General features: G+C 53.5%; 1 protein-coding gene and 1 long non-coding RNA gene across 4 annotated transcripts; one reads left to right on the top strand and one right to left on the bottom strand.

Moving 5' to 3' along the window:
- Positions 1 to 218: 218 nt before the first annotated feature.
- On the bottom strand, positions 219 to 2,636 carry LOC144378859 (uncharacterized). 2 transcript variants are annotated; one of them, XR_013440724.1, is made up of 3 exons: positions 2,299 to 2,636; positions 1,918 to 2,115; positions 219 to 834 (listed from the first exon to the last, which is right to left on the bottom strand). It is a non-coding gene; the product is annotated as an uncharacterized LOC144378859 (long non-coding RNA). The 2 variants fall into 2 exon arrangements; XR_013440721.1 differs by having other exon boundaries at positions 219 to 831.
- A 414-nt stretch (positions 2,637 to 3,050) lies between these two features.
- Positions 3,051 to 18,886, top strand: NIBAN3 (niban apoptosis regulator 3). Of its 2 annotated transcripts, XM_036118839.2 has the most exons (15): positions 3,052 to 3,295; positions 4,919 to 5,049; positions 7,607 to 7,732; positions 8,301 to 8,415; positions 9,442 to 9,609; positions 10,230 to 10,345; positions 10,418 to 10,522; positions 10,728 to 10,890; positions 11,518 to 11,708; positions 12,620 to 12,778; positions 13,808 to 13,924; positions 14,005 to 14,112; positions 14,930 to 15,041; positions 16,207 to 16,290; positions 17,808 to 18,886. In XM_036118839.2, exons 1-15 carry the CDS (start codon positions 3,241 to 3,243, stop codon positions 17,912 to 17,914), a joined length of 1,857 nt encoding a protein of 618 aa, XP_035974732.2. In that variant the 5' UTR covers positions 3,052 to 3,240; the 3' UTR covers positions 17,915 to 18,886. The 2 variants fall into 2 exon arrangements, with proteins under 2 accessions (XP_077909908.1, XP_035974732.2); XM_078053782.1 differs by lacking the exon at positions 16,207 to 16,290 and having other exon boundaries at positions 3,051 to 3,295.
- Positions 18,887 to 19,189: the final 303 nt, after the last annotated feature.

Here is a 19,189-nt window from a genome sequence, read left to right as displayed (position 1 = left end):
GTGTGTCCTCTCCCGTTCTAGTAAGGACACCTACCAGTGGACATCGGACAGCCCTAAATCCGGGATGAACTCTCCTCAAGATCCTTAAGAATTACAGCTGCAAATAAGGTCACAATCGGAGGTTCCAGGGGACATATCCTCCGTGTGTGTGTGTGTGTGTGTGTGTGTGTTCGTGAAAAAACGTAACAGAATTTACCATCTGAACCACTTCTTTTGTTTTTTTTTTAAAGATTTTATTTACTTATTTGACAGAGAGAGACACAGCGAGAGAGAGAACACAAGCAGGGGGAGTGGGAGAGGGAGAAGCAGGCTTCCCGCTGAGCAGGGAGCCCGATGTGGGACTTGATCCCAGGACCCTGGGATCATGACCTGAGCCAAAGGCAGTCGCTTAACTGACTGAGCCACCCAGGCGCCCCGATCTGAACCACTTCTAAGTGTCCAGTTTAGCGGTGTTAAGTACGTTCTCCCTGTTGTGCAGCCGTCACTGCCGTCCGTCCCCAGAACTCTTGGAAACCTGAAACTCTACACCCATTAAACAGCTCCCCATCCTCCCTTTCCCCAGCCCCCGGCACCCACAATTCCACTGTCCCTCTGCATCTGACTACTCCGGGCACCTCCTATACGTGGCATCATACAGTGTCTGTCCTTTCGTGGCTGGCGTCTTTCACTCAGCGTAACGTCCTCCAGGTTCATCCGTGTTGGAACCTGGGTCAGAATCTCCTTCCTCTTTAGGGCTGAAGAATATTCCAGTGTATGCACATGCCCCGGTTTTTCCATCCATCCGTCAGCAGACACTTGGGTGCCTCCCACGCTTCGCTTATTGTGATAGAGCTGCTGGGAACACAGACGGGCAAATATCTCAAGACCCTGCTTTTGGTTCTTTCGGGGATATTCCTAGAAGTGGAATGGCTGATTCATATGGTGATTCTACGTTTACATTTTGAGGAACCCCCATACTGTTTTCCACAGCGGCTGCACCATCGCAGCAGGGCACAAGGGTCCCAATTTCTTCCCATCCTCACCAACACGTGTTTTGGTTTTCTTGATAGTAGCCTGTGGACATATCCTTTTGGGGAACACCATTCAGCCCACTACACACGTAACTGAGCTCTCCCTGCACACACACGGACAGTGGCAGCCTCTGTGTCCCGCTCTGCTGCAGGCCTTCTCAGAGCCTTGAATATGCCGAGCAGCCCCAGTCAGTGATGTGCCGGCGCTGTAGCGTTTTCCTGGGGTGTGACTGTGCATGGCCCACCCGTCAGCCTCGTGGGGGAGGCTGGTGGGTGCATGGGGTCCCTCAGCCATGCTTGAGCTTTGCCAAGTTTGGAGGCTGGGGGCATCCTGCAGAGGCACCTGATCAGGCTGGGGGGGTTGAAACCCCGAAGCCAAAACCACAGAAAGTGAAGTTTCCTTCAACATCTTGTCTGGGTCTGTCGCTCAGATGTGAGAGTGAGGAAGTGGGACAGGGCCAGGGTGGAAACATGAAGAAAAGCAGAGAAAGCAACCCAGCCACAGGCTTAGGCAACAGCAGGTGGCCATGACCCCAGTGTTTCAGGAGGGGGGTGCCAAGAAGCAGAGGGAAGTGATGAGACAGACATGGGGACCCCATGTGGGGGGCCTCTGGGACGTGTTACCTCTCCAACCCTCTCCCTGTAGCCACAGATCTCCCTGCCCCAGACCTGCTTGTGTCTGCCCCTCACTAACCTCCCTACCTTGTGCTCTACTGGAACCTGTCAAACACATTCCCACCTCAGGGCCTTTGTGTGTGCTGTGCCCACGACCCAGTATTCTTTTTTTCTCCAGCTTTTTGCACAGCGTCGCCCTCACTTGCTTTGGGTCGCGGTGCAACATCACCTCCCCAATCCCACTCCACCCCTGGTACTTTCTGCCTCTTCCTGTTCTATTTTTCTTTCTTACCTCTATCATTATCTGACAGTTTTGTTGGTGTGCCAACTGATGGTCCATGGGAGCTGGACCACGGTCAGTTTTGCCCACTTCTGCATCCCTGGCACATAGTTCAAGGATGACACTCAGGCTGTCAAGGAGTGATGTTTGTTGAGAGGAGAAATGAATCCTGGGGCATGGGTGAGGATTACAGTCAGATGTTCCTGGTGGCTTAAACAAAATGGAGGGTTAGCTCTTTTTCTGGAGGGAGGACACCCAGGGTTGGTGGAGCAATGTCATGAGAATGGGGAGCTGTTTAATGGGTGTAGAGTTTCAGATTTCCAAGAGTTCTGGGGATGACGGACCCCCAGTTCCTACATCATAGTTGTGCCATTGTCATTTTGTGGGTTTTACCTCATGGTCCAAGGTGGACTGCACATGCTCCAGCCATCACATCCACATTCCGGCCACTGGAACACAACACTCCCCTCATCTGAAAGCCTGTGAGACTCCCATTTGATCATATTTTCAGCCTGGAACACAGATTCTGCTCCTTCCCTCCCTTCCTTCCTTCACCCAACTGAGGGCTGCTCTCTCCCAGCCACTGGAAAAACAGGTGAAGGGGTAGGGAGATCCAACTAGGCTGATCCAGTCCAGAGCTATGTGCATTGATTGAGAACAGGCTGACAAAACAGGAACACAGGGGACGCATCGCACCAGTCCATGGCACACCAACAGCCCCCCCCCACCTTCTCCCCCTGCCCCAGCACTGACCCCAGGAACTGGGGGTGTCTGTCCAGCTCTGCCTCCCCAGTCTGAGGTTGCTGAAGGCTGCTGGGTCAGTGCTGGATCCTCTCAGAACCCAGCATCACCCATCAGGGGGTAGGCACAGTGGAAGTGGGAACCAGGATTTAGACGCCCCATTCCTGACCATCCCCCTTCTCTGCCCCACATACCAACTGCTGCCAGTCCTGCTTGGTGTTGGCCCTGCATATCCCTCCTCCAAAGCTAGGATTCTAGTCTTCCATACCCCCAACCCACCCCTGGGGCTGCCCGGGCAGCCCCCGCAGAAACCAGCAGTTCTGAAGGCCTTGGCCCCAGGGGAACCAGGAGGACGCAGGTGCAGGGTGGGGCAGGGCAGGGTAGGAGTGGGGCGGGCATTCCCTCCCACCCCCGACACACACATTCACACAGGGGCCATGCTCTGGCTTCCCAGGCAGCTGGTCTCAACAGCATCCAAGCCCCTCACCAGTTGCCTGGCTCCCAGGGTGCCCCTGAACCCAGAAACCTGGGGGCTGTGAGAGGGGAGGGAGTGTCTGCTTTGCTCTCGAGGGAACCCCTAGAGACGGCAGCAGGATGGGTGGGCGGCCCTCGAGCCCCCTGGACAAGCGGCAGCAACAGCACCTGAGGGGTGAGCTGGCATGGGGTGGGGTGGGAGTGGGGCAGGTGGGGTTCAGGGCTAAGGTTGTCAGACACTGTGTGTCTGACTAAAGTAGTAGGATGCCCTACTAATGTGAATTCCAGATAAGTGATGAATATTCTTGTTTTGTATAAGTATGTCCCAAATTTTGCATGGGAGCATACTTATGTTAAAAAATGACACCTAATTTATCTGGAATTCACAGTTAATTGGTGTCCTGTATTTTTAATTGGTAAATCTGGTAACCCTATTCAGGGCATGGGTTCAGGATGAAGGCGAGGGACCAGGTGAGAGGTGGCTCAGCCAGATCTCCTGGGGTGATTTTCCTAGGTGGGAAGGGACAAGCAGGGGGAAACAGGCTCAGTTTCTGATTCGAGACTAAGAGGGGGCTGGTGGCTTTACATGGTTGAGCACCTAGTATGTGCTGGTTACTGGGGACACAATGGGGTTGAGAATGGTTCCACCCTTCCTGGGTTCATGATCTAGACCAGGAAAGAAGATCAAGTTATCATTACAAAAATGGCAGTTGACTAAGCACAGGGGAAAACCCGTAGGTTCCTCAAGTCGGGGGAAGAAGAAGGGGTGGGTAATTGCCCACTGAGGAGATAATGGTCAAGCCAGGGCTGGAGGGTTGTGATGGAGTTGGTGGGTGGGAGATGTGGGAAAAGCATCCTAGATAGGGGGAACAGCATGTCCACAGGCATGTGGCGTGTCTTGCAAACACTCAGACCCAGACCATCCAAGTTCGCACCATAGCCCTGCCTTCACTCTCTGTGTGACCTTGGGTGAATGACTTCGTCTCTCTAGGTCTCATTCTCTTATCTGTAAAACAGGAATAGCAACAATGCCTACCTCATGGAACCATTGTGAAGATTGAGTAAATTACTCTATGCCATGTTGTTGTTTTTTTCCCTATAGGTGCTTAAACAAGATAAAGATTTATTTCTCTTGCCTATAGAGAGGTACAGTGGCAGGCAACCTGGTAAAAGTTAGACACCTGAACTCCTTCCACATCATGGTTCTACCATGTGTGGCTTCTGTGCCTAAGGCCACCTCGTGGCGCATAATGACTGCTGAAGCTCCAGCCATTGGGTCCACATTCCAGGCAGCAGGATGGATTTATGTCTTAGATACAGCCAAGTGCACACATCTTAGGGGAACAGCTTGAAGGACTTTAACACTTGTGTGATCACTTCCTATCAGGATGCAGAAAGTTCTCTGGTGCTAGGGTGAGGCTTTTAAAAGATTTTGAAACTCTCCCCAGGGAAGGGGCCAGAGGAAACTTGGGTGGGATGGATTAGTTCATTATCTTGATCGTGGTGATAGTTTCTTGGGTGTGTAAAGGTGTCAGATTTCATCAGATTGTATGCTTTATGCAATTAAAGTTTATTGTGCATCAGTTACAAATTAAGCCTGAGTCACTTAATTCCCCCGCCCCCTGCCCCCACGTGGATAGAAACAGTCTGGACGGTGAGTGGAATTTGGAGCACGTCTTGTTGGGCACCCTTGGGGCGATGGCGGGAGCTCACAAGGGGCCTCTCTGCCTGTTCTGGCCTCCCCAGGCAGGTCTCCAGGGCCTGATTCCACCACCTTACTGTCCCCTTGCCCCTGCAGGCCAGGTGGACACCCTGCTGAGGAACTTCCTGCCCTGCTACCGCAGGCAGCTGGGAGCCTCTGTCCTGCGACAGATCTCCCGTGAGCTGGAGCCCCGGGAGCCAGCCGGATGCCAGCTGATGCGCAGTAAAGTGGGTGCCGCAAAGGGAGGGGGGCTGAGTGAGGGAAGCTGGGGGGGCGGCTTTGGTTCAGTTGGGGGCCTCCTTCCACCTTGACCCTAGGGGGGCGCCAAGACCTGAGGAGACTGTTTAAAAATTCATTCTTTGAACAAACATTCCCTGGGCGCCTACTGCAGACCATGCCCTAGGCTAGACACCGGGGGTGGGGGGGGTGGGGGGGGCGGCACAGCAGTGGTGGTCGAAGATCCTGCTCTGCACCCCCCTCCAGGCTCACAGTCTGTTGGGGGGAGAAATGAGCAAGCAAGTTAACAGGTCATGATGCAGGATGACTTCTGATAAGTGCTATGAAGACAAGATGAAAGGCAGTGTTGGGGGGCAGGGGGTTGGGGTGCAGGGAGGGCCCCTCTGAGCTGAGATGTAACAAATGAGAAAGAACCAGATCTGGAAGCCAGAGTGGGAAGGGAATTCTAGGCAGAGGGGACAGCCCATGCAAAAGCATGCCCATTGGACCCTCAAACCTTTGCACATGTGGGGCCCTCTGCCTGGTGCTTTCTTCCTGTTCTTCCTCATGCTCCAGCCACGCTTCTTCCAAGAAGCCTTCCTTGATCACCACAGCCCCTTCCTGGTTTGGGTGCTTCCTCTGGGATCCCCATCCCGCTCTTTTTCCAGGGAAGCCTTGGGTCACACATCTGCCTCCCTCACTTGTCTGCCCTGTGAGGGCAGGGGCCAGGTCTGTCCCCCTCCCCCTCCCCCATATCCCTTGTGCTCACCTGGTACCTGCACAGAGTAGGAGCTCAAGAAGAGTTTATCGATGGAACTTAAGAGTGTGGAGCTGCCTGGCTCAGCTCCAGATGTCTCCTGAGCCAACAAATGGCTCCACGTGCCCCGTACGACTCCCCCAGTCCTCACCAGCCTGTGAAATGAGTCTTCGACCAGTGAGGAAACTGAGGCACAGAGAGGTGAGGTGACCTGCCTGAGGTCACCCTGCCAGGAAGAGGCAAGGCATGATTTGAACCTGGAGTCCATGCTGGTTACTGACCCTGGGTCCCTGCACCAATCAAGGGCTCTCAGTCTTCCCATCTTTCTCAGATGCCTCTTTTCCCAGTTGTGCCTGCCCTGGGCTGGAGGCTTCCCCCACCCTGTGGACCCAGAGCCTTCTCTCACCTGGGGCTCTCCCTGTCATGCTTGGGGGATCACAGGACCCCAGGTGTCGTCCCACCTGCACCTTTTGCCACCTGTAGGTTCTGGCCACCTGGGCCCCAGGCACAGTTGACATTGGGGTTCAAGCAGGGTGGGGGATTTCCCCTTGCTTCAGTTTGAACATTTTATCATATACTTATTTTATATATCATTTCTATAACAATGTTTTTTTAAAATTTTTTAAAGATTTTATTTATTTATTTGACAGAGAGAGACACAGTGAGAGGGAACACAAGCAAGGGGAGTGGGAGAGGGAGCAGCAGGCTTCCCGCTGAGCGGGGAGCCCGATGCGGGGCTCGATCCCAGAACCCTTGGGACCATGACCTGAGCCGAAGGCAGACGCTCAATGACTGAGCCACCCAGGCACCCCTATAACAATGCTTTTTTTTTAAGGATTTTATTTTATTTTTTAAGTTTTTAAAATTTTTTATCTGTTTATTTGAGAGACAGAGACAGAGATAGCGAGAGAGGTGGGAAGAGAGAGAGTGCAAGAGAACTGAGCAGGGAGCCAGACACGGGGCTCGATCCCAGGACCCTGGGATCATGACCTGAGCCGAAGACAGACGCTTAACCGACTGAGCCACCCAGGCGCCCCTCTATAACAATGTTCTAACAATATTATTATGAAAAATCTCAGGCCTCAGAGAAAGTTTGGAGAATCATTCAACAAACACCCGAGTTTCTACTGCCCCATTGAAGAATGAAAACATCACAAATACAGTTAATTTTTTCATTGAATATTTATCGAGCACCATCTGTGCACTGGGCCTTGCTCTGGGACCCAGTGATGAAACAAAATGCACACAATTCAGGTGGCCAGGTAGTGAGAAGAGTAACAAAGATAATAAAGTGATGCCCAAGGGAGGGGTCTGTGGACAGAGGACTGGCTGTTTCGAATGAAGGCGAACTACACCTGCTCCATGACCCACCAATCCCTCTTGTATCAGTTAGCTAACACCGCGTAACAACACATCACACCGTCAGTGGCTGGAGACAACCCACGTGTATTACCTTACAGTTGCTGTGGGTCAGGAATCTAGACACAGCCTCCCGAGTTCTTTCTTTTGGGGTCTCTCACAGGCTGCAATCAAGATGTTGGCCAGGGCTGGGGTCTCCTCTGAGGCTCAAGTGGGGAACAGTCCGCTTCCAAGTGGGGGCTGTGGGGGATTAAATCAGTTTGTATGTGGAAGTGTCACAAACAAGTGCATGCTCTCAGCATGTGAGAAAGAACAGAGGTGCCATAGCAACAGCACCCGACCTCCCTGTACTTGGTGGAGGCTGGGATGGATGGAGGATGCTTTCTACAGGTGGTCTGGACATGGGGACACTGGTTTGTGCCCCTGACATCCATCGGCCCCTCCTCCTGCAGAAGCTTCCCCGAGTCCGGGAGTACCGAGGGCCTCTGACCCGGTTTGGGGGCCACCCACCTCGGTGGCAGCCGATTTTCTGTGTCCTGCGTGGGGATGGCCGCCTGGAGTGGTTCAGCCACAGGGAGGTAAGCAAGTGTCTCTTGTCTCTTCCGTTCTGGCCTCACCATCCCACTCCCCTCAGCATGGGTTTGGGGTCCAGCTCCCAACATGGTCCTCTTTCCTTTCTTCAGTTACCTAGTATGAATTGAGGGTCCCTATGAGATTGGCCTGGGATGGGTGACCATCTCTTGCTGGGCTGGGTAGGTAAACTGAGGTCCAGGCCAGGAGTAGGGATTTACACATGGTCATCAGCAGAGCTGAGGTTGAAACTGTGAGAGGCCTCTGCGTATCACATCTGGCTGGGAATTTGGGCAGGTCATTTGTGCCCCTGGGACTCAGTTTCCACCTCTGTGAAATGGGATGATGGTGGTCCAGGCCACACGGGGCTGTGAGGATTTAGTGAAATAATCCTCAGACAATATTTGGGACTAGCCTAGCACACAGTGGGTGCTGGGTGCTTGACTACAGGGAGCGAGGGAAAGTGGGTGGAGGACTTCCCTAGCTAGCCCTAAGCCTTCCCCCGATCCCACAGTTGGGACATGGAAGGCACCGTTTAGACCTGTCCCAAGCTGGTTCTCTGGATGCCTTTCATAGGAATATGAAAATGGGGGCCATCCCTTGGGTTCCATGGCCTTGACAGGGTATACTGTCCTGACTTCCCAGCGTGAATATCTCCACCTGTTGGATACTCTCTGCCCAGTCTCCTCAGGTAAGTTTCCTGGGACCTCAAGAGCAGGTTTCTTTAGTTTAGAATTGTTGACAGTTGGGGACAAATCATTCTTTGCAGGGAAGGGGACACCCTGTGCATTGCAGGATGTTGAACAACATCCCTGGCCTCCACCCACTTGATGGCAGTAGCACCCCGCCCCCCCCATGAGAGGTGTGACAATCAAAAATATCTCCAGACATCATCAGGTATCCGCTGAGGGCAGTATTGCCTTTGGGTGAGCACCCCAGCTCTAGCAAGAGAAATATCCACTCTCATCAGAGAGAGAAGGAGACTTAGAACATTGGACCAGAATCGAAGTAGCAAGGGTAAAACAATAAAACCTGGGTTCGGCGAGCATATGGGGAGATGGGCACTGGTGGGTGGGCTGCGGTTGAAGGGGTGGGGTGACCAGCGATTTCTGCCTTCCGGATTCCTGCATCTTCCTGTGGTCCCATCTATCACTCTGGAAATCAGAACCAAACACTGAGGATTTAGGACACCCCAAATTAATTAACCAAAAAGAAATTCACTCATTTTGTCCCCCCGCAACAATCCCCCCAACAGTCCTCCCAATAATATCTCATTGGTATCACTTTTAAGCCCATTTTATAGGCAGGAAACCGGAGGTTCAGATAGAAAAACTGCGCCCTACACATAGAGCTAGCAAATGTTTTGGCGGGGTTTGAATCTGGACCTGGCTGAGCCCCCAGGGCAAGCAGGGCTCAGATCACGGGCCCACTCAGCTTGATTGGTGGTGGCTGCCCAGGCCTCCGGGTTAAGGAGGATCCTGAGGCTGGGAAACAATGCTGGGATGGATTGCTGATGTCTGTCTGCCATGGGCCCACCTCCCTCTGGGACTGAGCTAGAATCAGGAGAGTGCAATTATGAAAGCGTGGTTCATCCTTATTGAGCAACTGCCCACGCTGGGGGCTCCTCTAAGCGTGTCATGGGTGTTTTCTTCTAGTGAACGAATGATTGTAGAGTGAGTGCGTGAATGAAGACACAATCTCCTCTGCCCGCTTGCAGGAGAGCATACGCAGGAAGAGTCTGACCCCCTCCTGGAAATGCCGGTGAACTTCCCCCTATTCCTGCAGCACCCCTTCCGCCGGCACCTTTGTTTCTCTGCAGCCACGGGAGAAGCGCAGCGAGCCTGGAGGCTAGCCCTACAGGGTGGCATCCGGCTTCGTGGCACAGGTGGGTCCTGGGAAAGGCCAGGCAGCTGTGGGTCTTGGAGTCTGAGGTAAGGTGGCTGCCCCTGCTGGCCATGGGGTCATCGTCTCCAAGTGTCTAGTTTCTTCATGAAATGGATTGTGGGGGGAGACAGAAGCGACAACTGGCAGTTACAAGTGACCTGGGCTGCAGGGCTGCGCTGGGGACACAGCCTTGTGGCGGCTTAGCCTGGGAGATCAGGGAGGGCTACTCGGAGGAGGGGAGGAAGGGAAGTCAAGCCTGGGGTCTGACAAGGATAAGGGGCCAGCTAGGTGAAGAAGGGGAACAGGACCGACACATATGTTGAGCAGGTTGTTGAGTGCACAGATGTGCCTATGTGGAGGGGCAGCCCGGGCTGTGACTGCCCACAGCGGATGCTTTTTCCTAAATCGTATTATAAAGGTGCCTTATGGGCGGGTGATGGTCCTGGGGCACCGTGTTCCCTGCAGAGGGCACTGCTTGTGCAAGGGTCAGGAGATGGGTGAGCCTTGGGCGTTCTGGGACCTGGTGAGGAGGTCGAGGGCTTCCTTCCCGGGGCGATAGGGAGCGAGGCGGAGGTGAGAGCAGGGGAGGAGTGGGCTGGCACTGAGGAGCTGCCCCCTCAGTCCTGCAGCGAAGTCAGGCCCCCGCTGCCCGTGCCTTCCTGGACGCCGTAAGACTCTATCGGCGGCACCAAGGCCACTTTGGCGACGACGATGTGACCCTGGGCTCGGACGCCGAGGTCAGTGCCAAGCAAGGCCGTCCCCGGGACCCTCTAGGCCCGCCGCAGCGCTCACGGTCCCCTCTCCCGCAGGTGCTGACCGGGGTGCTGATGCGGGAGCTGCTGCCCGCGCTGCGAGCCCAGACCCTGCCCGGCCTGCGGGGGCCCGGGCGCAACCGTGCCTGGGCCTGGACCGAGGTAGGCGCGGGGTCGCGGAGGTGGGGCCGGGACACGGCGGGGGGGGCCGGACCCGGGGGCCCATCTCCCCCCTCCTCGCCACTGTCCCCTAAACTCTCTCTGCGTCTCTCTGCGTCTCCGTCTCTCTGTTCTCGCACCCCCGCCCCATCTCGGCTCCCTCCCGCGCCTCTGGCCCGTGTGGGGTCCCCTCGGCCGGGCCGGGCAGCTCCTAGACGCAGTGCACGCCGCCGTCCTGGCCCGGGCCTCCGCCGGGCTCCGCGCCTTCCAGCCGGAAAAGGACGAGCTGCTCGCGGTCCTGGAGAAAACCCTCCGGCCCGACGTGGACCAGATACTGCGGCAGCAGGAGCGCTTGGCGGGGAGGCTGCGGGGTGAGCCCGGGGGGCGGGGCCTGGGCAGGCAGGGGCGGGGACGAGAGCCTGAGAGGTGGCAAGCGAACCGGGTGGGTGTAAGGGGTGGGGCCGAGAATCCCGACCCGAGACCCAGCTGGGCAGAGCAGGGGCAGGGGGGGGGGCGGGGTGGGGGAGGGGGAGGAAGGAAGGGGAAGAAAGGGCGGGCGGGCACAAGGGACTGGGTCTCAGTGAGAGTCTGGTCGTGGCCGAGGCTCCAGGATGCGAGACAAGGGCGGGGTCAAGAGGGAGGTCCGGGCGTGGAAGGGCGTTGGGTTAGGAATGGAGAGAGGGACACCCAGTCGGGAGACTGGTGGAGGCACAGGCAGTGGCAGACCTGACCGGGGATATCCCGGTCAGATGGCGGAGGCTCCCACTCCGCTCAGTAACCAAGAGAACCGGGTTGGAATCCGGACTCTCCCTCTGGGGCGTGGGACTTTGAGCTGATTGCTGCCGTTCTCAAAGCCTCAGTTTTCTCTGGTGTGAAATGATAGAAGAGGGTGCTCAGAGTCTGAGCTCCTGTCCTCCTCGTGCTGAGCCCAGAGCCGCCTCCACCCCCTTTGCGGAGCCCCTGTGGAGGAGACCCAGGCTAGTGTCTTCCACTCCCAGTCGAGGTCCAGCGCCCCCTGGAGTCGTGCCTGCGCGGGAAGGTGGACACACAGCTGTCCCTGGTCACGCAAAAGCTGCTGAGCACCATGGAAGCCGTGCTCTCGGCAGTGCAGACCCTCCTAGCTCAGGGCATGGACCGCCTGTCTCGCCATCTGCGTGGGAACTCCTCTGGCACGCAGCTGCGCAAGGAGGTGAGCTCCAGTGTGTGCGTGTGTGTGTGTGTGGGGGGGGGTGTTCATCTGATGGACCGGCAGTGTGTTAAATTTACAGAAGAGTTGCATGAACTCTTTCATCTTTCTGTTTGAAAATCTCTTTTGGAAACCTTTCTTGAACTTTGTTCTAGGCTGCTTTTTACTTGTTGTAGATCACCACGCTATGGTCACTGGGGGCACAGTTTAAAACATGGTTGGGGGAGGAGTAAAATGACAAGAGTAGCATTTTAGCAACATGAGTCTGGAGTCACCTACCCTCAAATTCCTCCTCTTCCCATTCCCTTGTTGTTGGAGCCCACCCCATTCCCTAAGCCAGTGAATTCTGCTCCACAGGTCACCTCAGTTCTTCTGTTATTAAATGAAGACCTACTAAGAGCCAGGAAAACTTCAACTCATTAAGCTTCTGTTTCATAATCATCTCCTCCAGGAACTTTCCCTGCTCCCTCTCTGCATCCACAGCTACTTGTGTTTCCTTCCTCACAGATGGGTTTACATGCCCCTGTAGTTGTTTGTCTATAGTTTATCTCCCCCAACTTTTCTGTGAGCTCCTTGAGGCCAAAGACCATATTGGATTACTTCATTTCTGCAGCTGCAGAGCCCCCCAGCACAGAGAGGGCATCAGGTGGTGGGTGTAGATGTGACAAGGGCTGAGTGTGCCTATTTCCTCTCAGTCATGCCAGCACTGCATGTTACCCATTTTTTTCAGGTTTTACCATTTTATGTCCATCACACCATACCTGTTACTTTTATTATGCATTTTGGGGGTAATGACTGAGGTGGGATGTATTTCCATTTGCATTTCTCCTACTATGAATTGGCTGTGAGGTCCTTGGCCCTGCTTTTCCATCAACTGATGGTGCTTTTCTCACCTGCCTGCCATTGGAGCCCAGGTTTACTCATTTGGGGAGATGCCGTGGGACCCAGAGCTGATGCAGACCTGCTACCATGAGGCTGAGCGAAGCCAGGGGCACCTGGGGCAGCTGGTGGTGCCATTTGGCTTCTTTGGAACACAAAGCCTGGTGTTTGGGGCCCAGGATCTCGCACAGCAGGTGAGGGGGAGAGGGAGGCTGAAGGAGGCAGGGGCAGCAGAGTCCACTGAACAGGTGCTAGGGAGACCGTGATGACCAACAGACCTAGCCTCCCTCACTGGGCTCACATGCGGTGGACAGGGCTGTGGTGCGGACACACGAGGTGCTATGGGAGCCCTGAGGAGGTGCTCGATTCATCTCCAGTTAGGAGGACCTCCAGGAGGAGAGGACTTCTGAACTGAGACAGCAGGGGGAAGAATGGGGGTGGGGTATGTCCTGGTAGAGCGAAAATTGTGGATCAGCACCCAGAGGTGAGGGAGTTTGCCTGCATGTGGAGGAAATGAAGCCATTTAGAGAAATTGGGTTGTAGGTTTCAATCAAGGGCAGAAAGGTGGGAGATGTGCCAGCAAGGTGGATGGGCAGATAGGTCAGGGACTTGAATATGGGGCTAAGGGGCCAGGCTCTGTCCTGAGGGCAATGGGGAGCGCCAGCAGGTGTGTGAGCAGGTGAGGGGTGTGATCAGATTCAAGATTTAGGAAGCCCTACCTGCGGAAGGGGGACTGTTGGGGGCAGGAGTAGAAGAGGCAAGAAGGAGGCCTGAACCAGAATGGGTGCTGTTGATGGAGAGAAGTGGGGTGTGTTTGAAGGCCAAGGGAATGGGACCTGCTAATTGACATGGTGAGTGAAGGAGACAGGGATTGAGAAGACCAAGTGCTGCCTAGTACAGTTGTTCAATTTGTACACTGCACAAGAGCACTCAGACAAGGAGGCTGAACTCCGACCAGCTCTCTGCTCCCCAGACTGAGCACCCTGGCACCATCTTCCAGAGGGGAGGGCACTTTCTGCTAGATTACACATAGATTCCCACTGATTGCCTGACTCCCAAGTCCTGAGTGGAGGGAGATGCTGTTTCTTGAAACAAAAAGGAGGTTGGGGAAAAGTGGCCGGTCGGGTCAGTCTGGATGCTGAGAAGGGTCAGCCAGGTAGTCGCAGGGCCCAGAAGGCCGCAGCATGGATTCCCAGGGGGCTTATCAGATGCTCTTCCTGCAGCTTATGGCCGACGCCGTGACCACCTTCCTACAGCTGGCGGACCAGGGTCTGACCGCAGCCCTGGACTGCACCCAGGCTGCCCAGCAGCTGGAGAAAGTCCGGGGACGTGTGCTGAAGGTGAGGTCCGCCGGGAGGGCATGGGAGTGGGCCTGGCTGCTCCGATGGCCACTGGACCGGCCACTGTGTGTGTCCGGCAGAAGTTCCAGTCGGACAGCAGCTCGGCGCAGAGCAAGTTCATCCGCGGGTGGCTACTCTGCATCTTCTTGCCCTTTGTGTTGCACCAGCTGGAGGGGAGCTGCAAAGTGGTGAGTAAGAGGGCACGCGCGTGCACATCCTAGAGGACAACCAAGTGTCTGTCTCTTTCTATAAAGTGGGCAGAGTGCTCTCTCCCTCGGAGTCACTGTGACCATAAGAGACTCTTGTTCCCTAAGCCCTGTGGTTGGGGTGGATGGCTCTTCTGGGCTCCCACGATGCCCTCTGCTTCTCCCATGAGAGTGCTCAGCGTCTGTCATTTGAGAGCTGCGGTGGGGGCCCAGGCATCGTATATCAGTGGGTGACATGGGCTTCAGGGAAGGGAGGAGGCAAAGAGGGAATGTGTGTGTGTTGGGGGGTTTGCCGGGTGGTCAGGGAGGCTCTCGGTGAGAATGATACCTGAGAAGCAGTGAACCGAGGGCATGAGCCGTGTCCCGGGGAAGCGTGGTCCAGGCAGAAGGCCACAGCACGTGCAAAGACCCTGAGGTCAGACGGTGCCCGGTGTGTGGGAGGAATAGTGAGGAGGCGCGCATGGCTGGAGCTCGGTGAGTGAGGGCGTAGGAAGGGGGCGAGAGAGAAGGTCACAAGGGCCTGGTCACACAGGGGCGCCAGGCAGGGGTCTGCCTCAGTTGCTGACAAGATCCTCTCGCCGAGGCAGTTGGGTGGGAGGGCTAGCAGAGATAGCCGCACTATTCCCATTGAGATGTGATGTGCTGTGTTTCACCGATCCCCAGAACAGCCTGAGGGAATATGGATCGAGGAGTCCATTGTAGAGATGAGGAAATTTAGTCCCCCCCCCCCCCCCAGCTAATCAGGGTCAAAGTTGCAACCCTCCCGTCCAGCCCAGCCCCTCAGCCGCCTCTGTTCCAGGAGCTGCTTGAGTTTGAAGGAGACGTCCTTGCTGTGGGTAGCCCGGCCCTAACCATCGAGGGCATCTCTAAAGACATTGTCCAGGGGGTCCTGCTGCAAAGGATTGACAGAGGTGAGCCCCATTCCTCTATGGCTCAAGGAAGCCTGGTGACCCCTGGCTGTGTGTACCATGCTCTACCACGTTCCCCATCACCTCTTACTTTCTGTTAACACTAGCCCTAGGGTAGGACTGGGACAGATGGGGACTAGGGTGAGTGAGTCTTCGAGGGGCAGTGATGGAAGTTCCCTAAAGGAGGGGGCATTGGAGCAAGGCCGTGAGGGGTGTGTAGGAGTTCTCAGGATGAGGGGAAGGAGGCAAAATTCGGAAACTGGGGGTAGACATTTATATTTATTCATTCAGTAACCACTCCCTGTTCTTTCTGGGCTGACATTGAAACCCCCAGAGTTCTTGGATCTTCTGGGCTGGGGAGCAGCTCCAGAACCATCTCTTCTCCTTCTTGCTTCATCAGTTTGTTCACGACCTAATGCCTGAGACTGCAGAGATGTGTGCTGGGATGAGCCATGTGAGACTGAGGGCATGTCATGGCATCCACGTGGCTGATGCCGAGGACATGAAGGAGAATGGAAGGAGAGGGGGCTGGAGGCTGCCGGGGCAGGTGTGCAGGGCCTGAAATAACAGGCAGAGGAGGTTAGGCTTTATTGAGCAGGCAAGGGGGAGCCATGGAGAGTGTGTGAGCAGAGGGCAACAGTGACCATCCTGGAAGCCAGGGAGGAGGCTGAGGGCACAGTCCTGGAGGTGAAGGATGGACTCAGGCAGCTCTCCTCTTTCTTGGGAGAAAACCAAAGACAGTAGGGTTCTGGGAGCCAGGAAATGAGGGTGAGGATGTCCTTGGTCTTTGGGCATCCAAACAAAAAGAACTAAATTCCCTTAGAAAAGGGATATTTTAATGGAGAAAAAGCTATTCTCTAATTGGAAAAAAAAAAATCCAGAAACAGCTAACTTCAGAGAGTTTCTGTTCCTAGAGGTTTTACATGTCCTTAATTGACTTGTAATGTCTGCTTGGAGTGCTGTGTTGGCAGGTGGGGCTGGTAGGGGGCTCAGTGAAAGTGTGGGGATCGGCTAGCAATGTCTGCCATGGGCACAGGTATGGAGAGAGGCTTATTTGAATAGGGGTTCCTGGTTGAGACATTTCCTCCCATCCTTTGCCCTCTTGTGGCCTCTCAGAGAGAATGCATGGAGTCCCCAGGTGGGTCCAAGGTTTTATCTCTCACTTTAGAATTGAAAAAGGCCCTTGGTGCCAGTGACGTGTCTTGCACTCTGGATGGCTGCTCGGAGGCCCCATGGGACCAGACAGGAGTAGGTGAGGACCTCAAAAGCCCTTGGGCCATGCCAGTGAATTGTTGGGGGGTAGTGGGGCCTGGCATGGGGTGTAAGGGATGGTTTTAAGTGTGGATTCCTGGATGGAACAGCATATATATCTTATCCCCTGACCCAGCCAGGTTGGCCAAGCTCATGGTAAAAGGGCAATGGGGAGCCAGTGTTTGTCTGAGCCACAGAGGTACTCTCTGGCATGCATAGGAATTTGTGTCCCATTTTTTCTTGCCGGGACTAGGACTCCATGGAGTCTCTCCCAGCAGCTACCAGTTCCCAACACTGCGAGGGGAGATTGTGGTGATGGGAGCCTTGGGTCCACCACAACAAGGGCTGCTCTGGGAGATGGGTATAGGGAGCCAGGCTCAGGGCCAGGGCAGCCTGGCCTACTGCAGGATCCTACAGCGAGCTCTTTGTTGGAGCAGTAAATGCACGTAGGGCTGAGGCTGACACTGCTGGTGGGGCAGGGATCCTCAACTCCAGCCGTGAGATGGAAATGTGTCATGGGGACTTCCCTGAAATGGGGCAGAAAACAACTGGTCCAACTAGAAGCAGACCGGTGGGCAGGACGGCTATAACCTGGATGTTCAGAATCCAGGGCAGGTGCAGGGATTCTGGAACAGCTCACAGCTCAATCCCCTTGTGTATTGCTGTTGTGAGAGCCAACGAAGCAGCTCCCACATTTTTCAGCCACAGAAACTCTGAGATAATATGTGTTGTTTTTAGCTGCTAACTTTTGGGATCATTTGTTACACAGCAATAGCTAACTAATACACTAATACATTGCTGATCTGGGGTAGCCTCCCGTAGTTGATCACTGTAGATAAACTGATGAATATACATAAGTGCTGGGATAAATGGAGATTAAACTGTCTTAGAAAGACTTCTAGGTGTCAGAATATTTGGGGATTCGCAAGTGAGGATGAGGGATTGCAAATGGGCCCCTTAATCTATTTGACCAGAATCTAACCAATGATGGCCATTTTGCTTCTCGTCTTCCAACTAACTGTTAATGTTACAGGGAATGACCTTGTACATACTTTCCAGGCAAGTGCAGGTCTCTGTGGGTAAATCCCCCAGTATGAAATCTCAGGGTTTTGAGCATTTGTGTTTGGTGTTTCAACAGCAGTCTCCAGAGCACTCTCCACCAGTCTGGTCCCACCTGGTGACCCTTACCTGTGTGCAGGTGGCCCATTTCCCCACAGACTGCACAGGCTACCAGCTGACTCAGGATTTCTCAGATCTTCTGAGTGAATAATGGCATCTTGGCATCATTTTTATGAGCATGTCTTGTTGGAGATGAGATTAAGCATCTTTTTGTGTGTTTAAGAACTGTTTTTAGCTTCTTTTCTGTGAAACTTTGTTCCTCTCCTTGGCCCACGTATCTTCTGGGCGCTTGTCATTTTCTGCTCAGTTTCTTTTGCTAGGCTTCCATTTACAGAGCATTTACTCTGTGCCAGGCATTTGATGTGTTTTGGCATCCTGATGACACTTTCTATTTTACAGATGAGGAAGCTGAGGCTCAGAGAGGAACTTGCCCTGAGCAGCCAGGCTCTGGTACCGAGGTCCAGTCACTCTGCCCGCTGCCTCCTCCTAGAACATTCCGCAGCTGAGTCTTTGGACACCTCAGTCCTCGTTCCCATTGGATAAATGTCTACTAGTGGAATTTCAGAGTCAAGCATATGCACCATTTCAAGGCTTTTATAACCCTCATACCTCCACCTCATTCCTCTCCAGAAAAGCTGGGCTTTTTTTTTTACACTCCCATTAGCAGCATTTGTGCATATTCTCCATATCCTTTCCAAACACTAGAAATTTTCACAAAAGAAAAAATGTCAATTTGAGACACACACACATTTCATTGTTTAGTTTGAATTTCATTAATGATTACACTGAACCTAAAAATATGTTTATTGGCCATTTTTATGTTTGTGCTTTTTGTTGTTGTTGTTTTTTAAGTGAATTGCATGTTCATGGCTTTTACCTACTTTTCAGGAGAGTTTATCTTTTTCTTATTGATCTCTAATAATTCTTTGTATATTAAAGATATTAATGCTTTGTTATACAGGTTACAGGTACTTTTATCCTCAGCCTGCTGTGGCCTTTTGGGTTTGTTTATTTGCTCCAAATCTTAACTTGGTATCAAGTTTCCCAGCTGAGAGTGAAGCATTTGCTGACTTCCCTCTGCTTGCCAGAAGAGTCATCTGTCTACTGGGGGTTGGCAGCTTCTCCCTATCACAAGCCTTCCAGCTGCTTCCGGAGCAGATTCTGAGGGATTTCCCCAGGGTCCTTCTTGGTTCAGCTTTCAGAGGGGTTCAGCTCCATGGAGATAGTTTCCTCCCATTCCGCCCTGGAGTTTTCAGCCTCCCCAAAAAGGAAGATTTTCTTCACTTTTCCTGATTTTACCCTCCAACTCAAACTTCTGACATACATTTGTGCTTTCACAGCCCTTGTACAGCTGTTTTTGTTTGTTTGTTTTTTTTAATTTTTAACCCAGAACGTGATGTTAGCTCTGTAAAATTAGAGCAACAAAAACTTGTCATCCTGCCCTCTGAGAAAATCACTATTTGCTTATGGTTCTAAAATCTTCCAGTCTTTTCTCAGTTTATCAGGGTATGGGATGTGTCTTGTCACTGTTTTTCTAACTTAATATGAATGATCTTTCCTTGTCAGGTCCATAGAGTGTAAAATATTTTTTGCCATTTTGTTACAGAAAGTTTCAAAACGTACCCCAAAAGTACACCCCTGTGTGCCCCCTCTCGGATTCAGCAGTGACCAAGTGTGGCCAGATCCCTTTCCTCCACTCCCATCCCTCACCCCCTTAGTCAATTGTATAACCAGCACATTTTAGGCTGTGTTTCCAAAATATTCAGCTAAAAACTGAACTT

The sequence above is a fragment of the Halichoerus grypus genome, chromosome 1 (assembly GCF_964656455.1).
Source record: "Halichoerus grypus chromosome 1, mHalGry1.hap1.1, whole genome shotgun sequence".
Lineage (NCBI taxonomy): Eukaryota > Metazoa > Chordata > Mammalia > Carnivora > Phocidae > Halichoerus > Halichoerus grypus.
This window is presented reverse-complemented; position numbering and strand designations above follow the sequence as displayed.

Excerpts from the sequence above, each read along its gene's own strand:
- NIBAN3 (XM_036118839.2), top strand. The coding sequence starts at position 3,241 with ATGGGTGGGCGGCCCTCGAGCCCCCTGGACAAGCGGCAGCAACAGCAC. Across the intron at positions 8,416-9,441 it reads TCTCTGCCCAGTCTCCTCAG|GAGAGCATACGCAGGAAGAG; the intron begins GTAAGTTTCCTG and ends GCCCGCTTGCAG. Across the intron at positions 10,523-10,727 it reads GTGCCTGGGCCTGGACCGAG|CTCCTAGACGCAGTGCACGC; the intron begins GTAGGCGCGGGG and ends CGGGCCGGGCAG.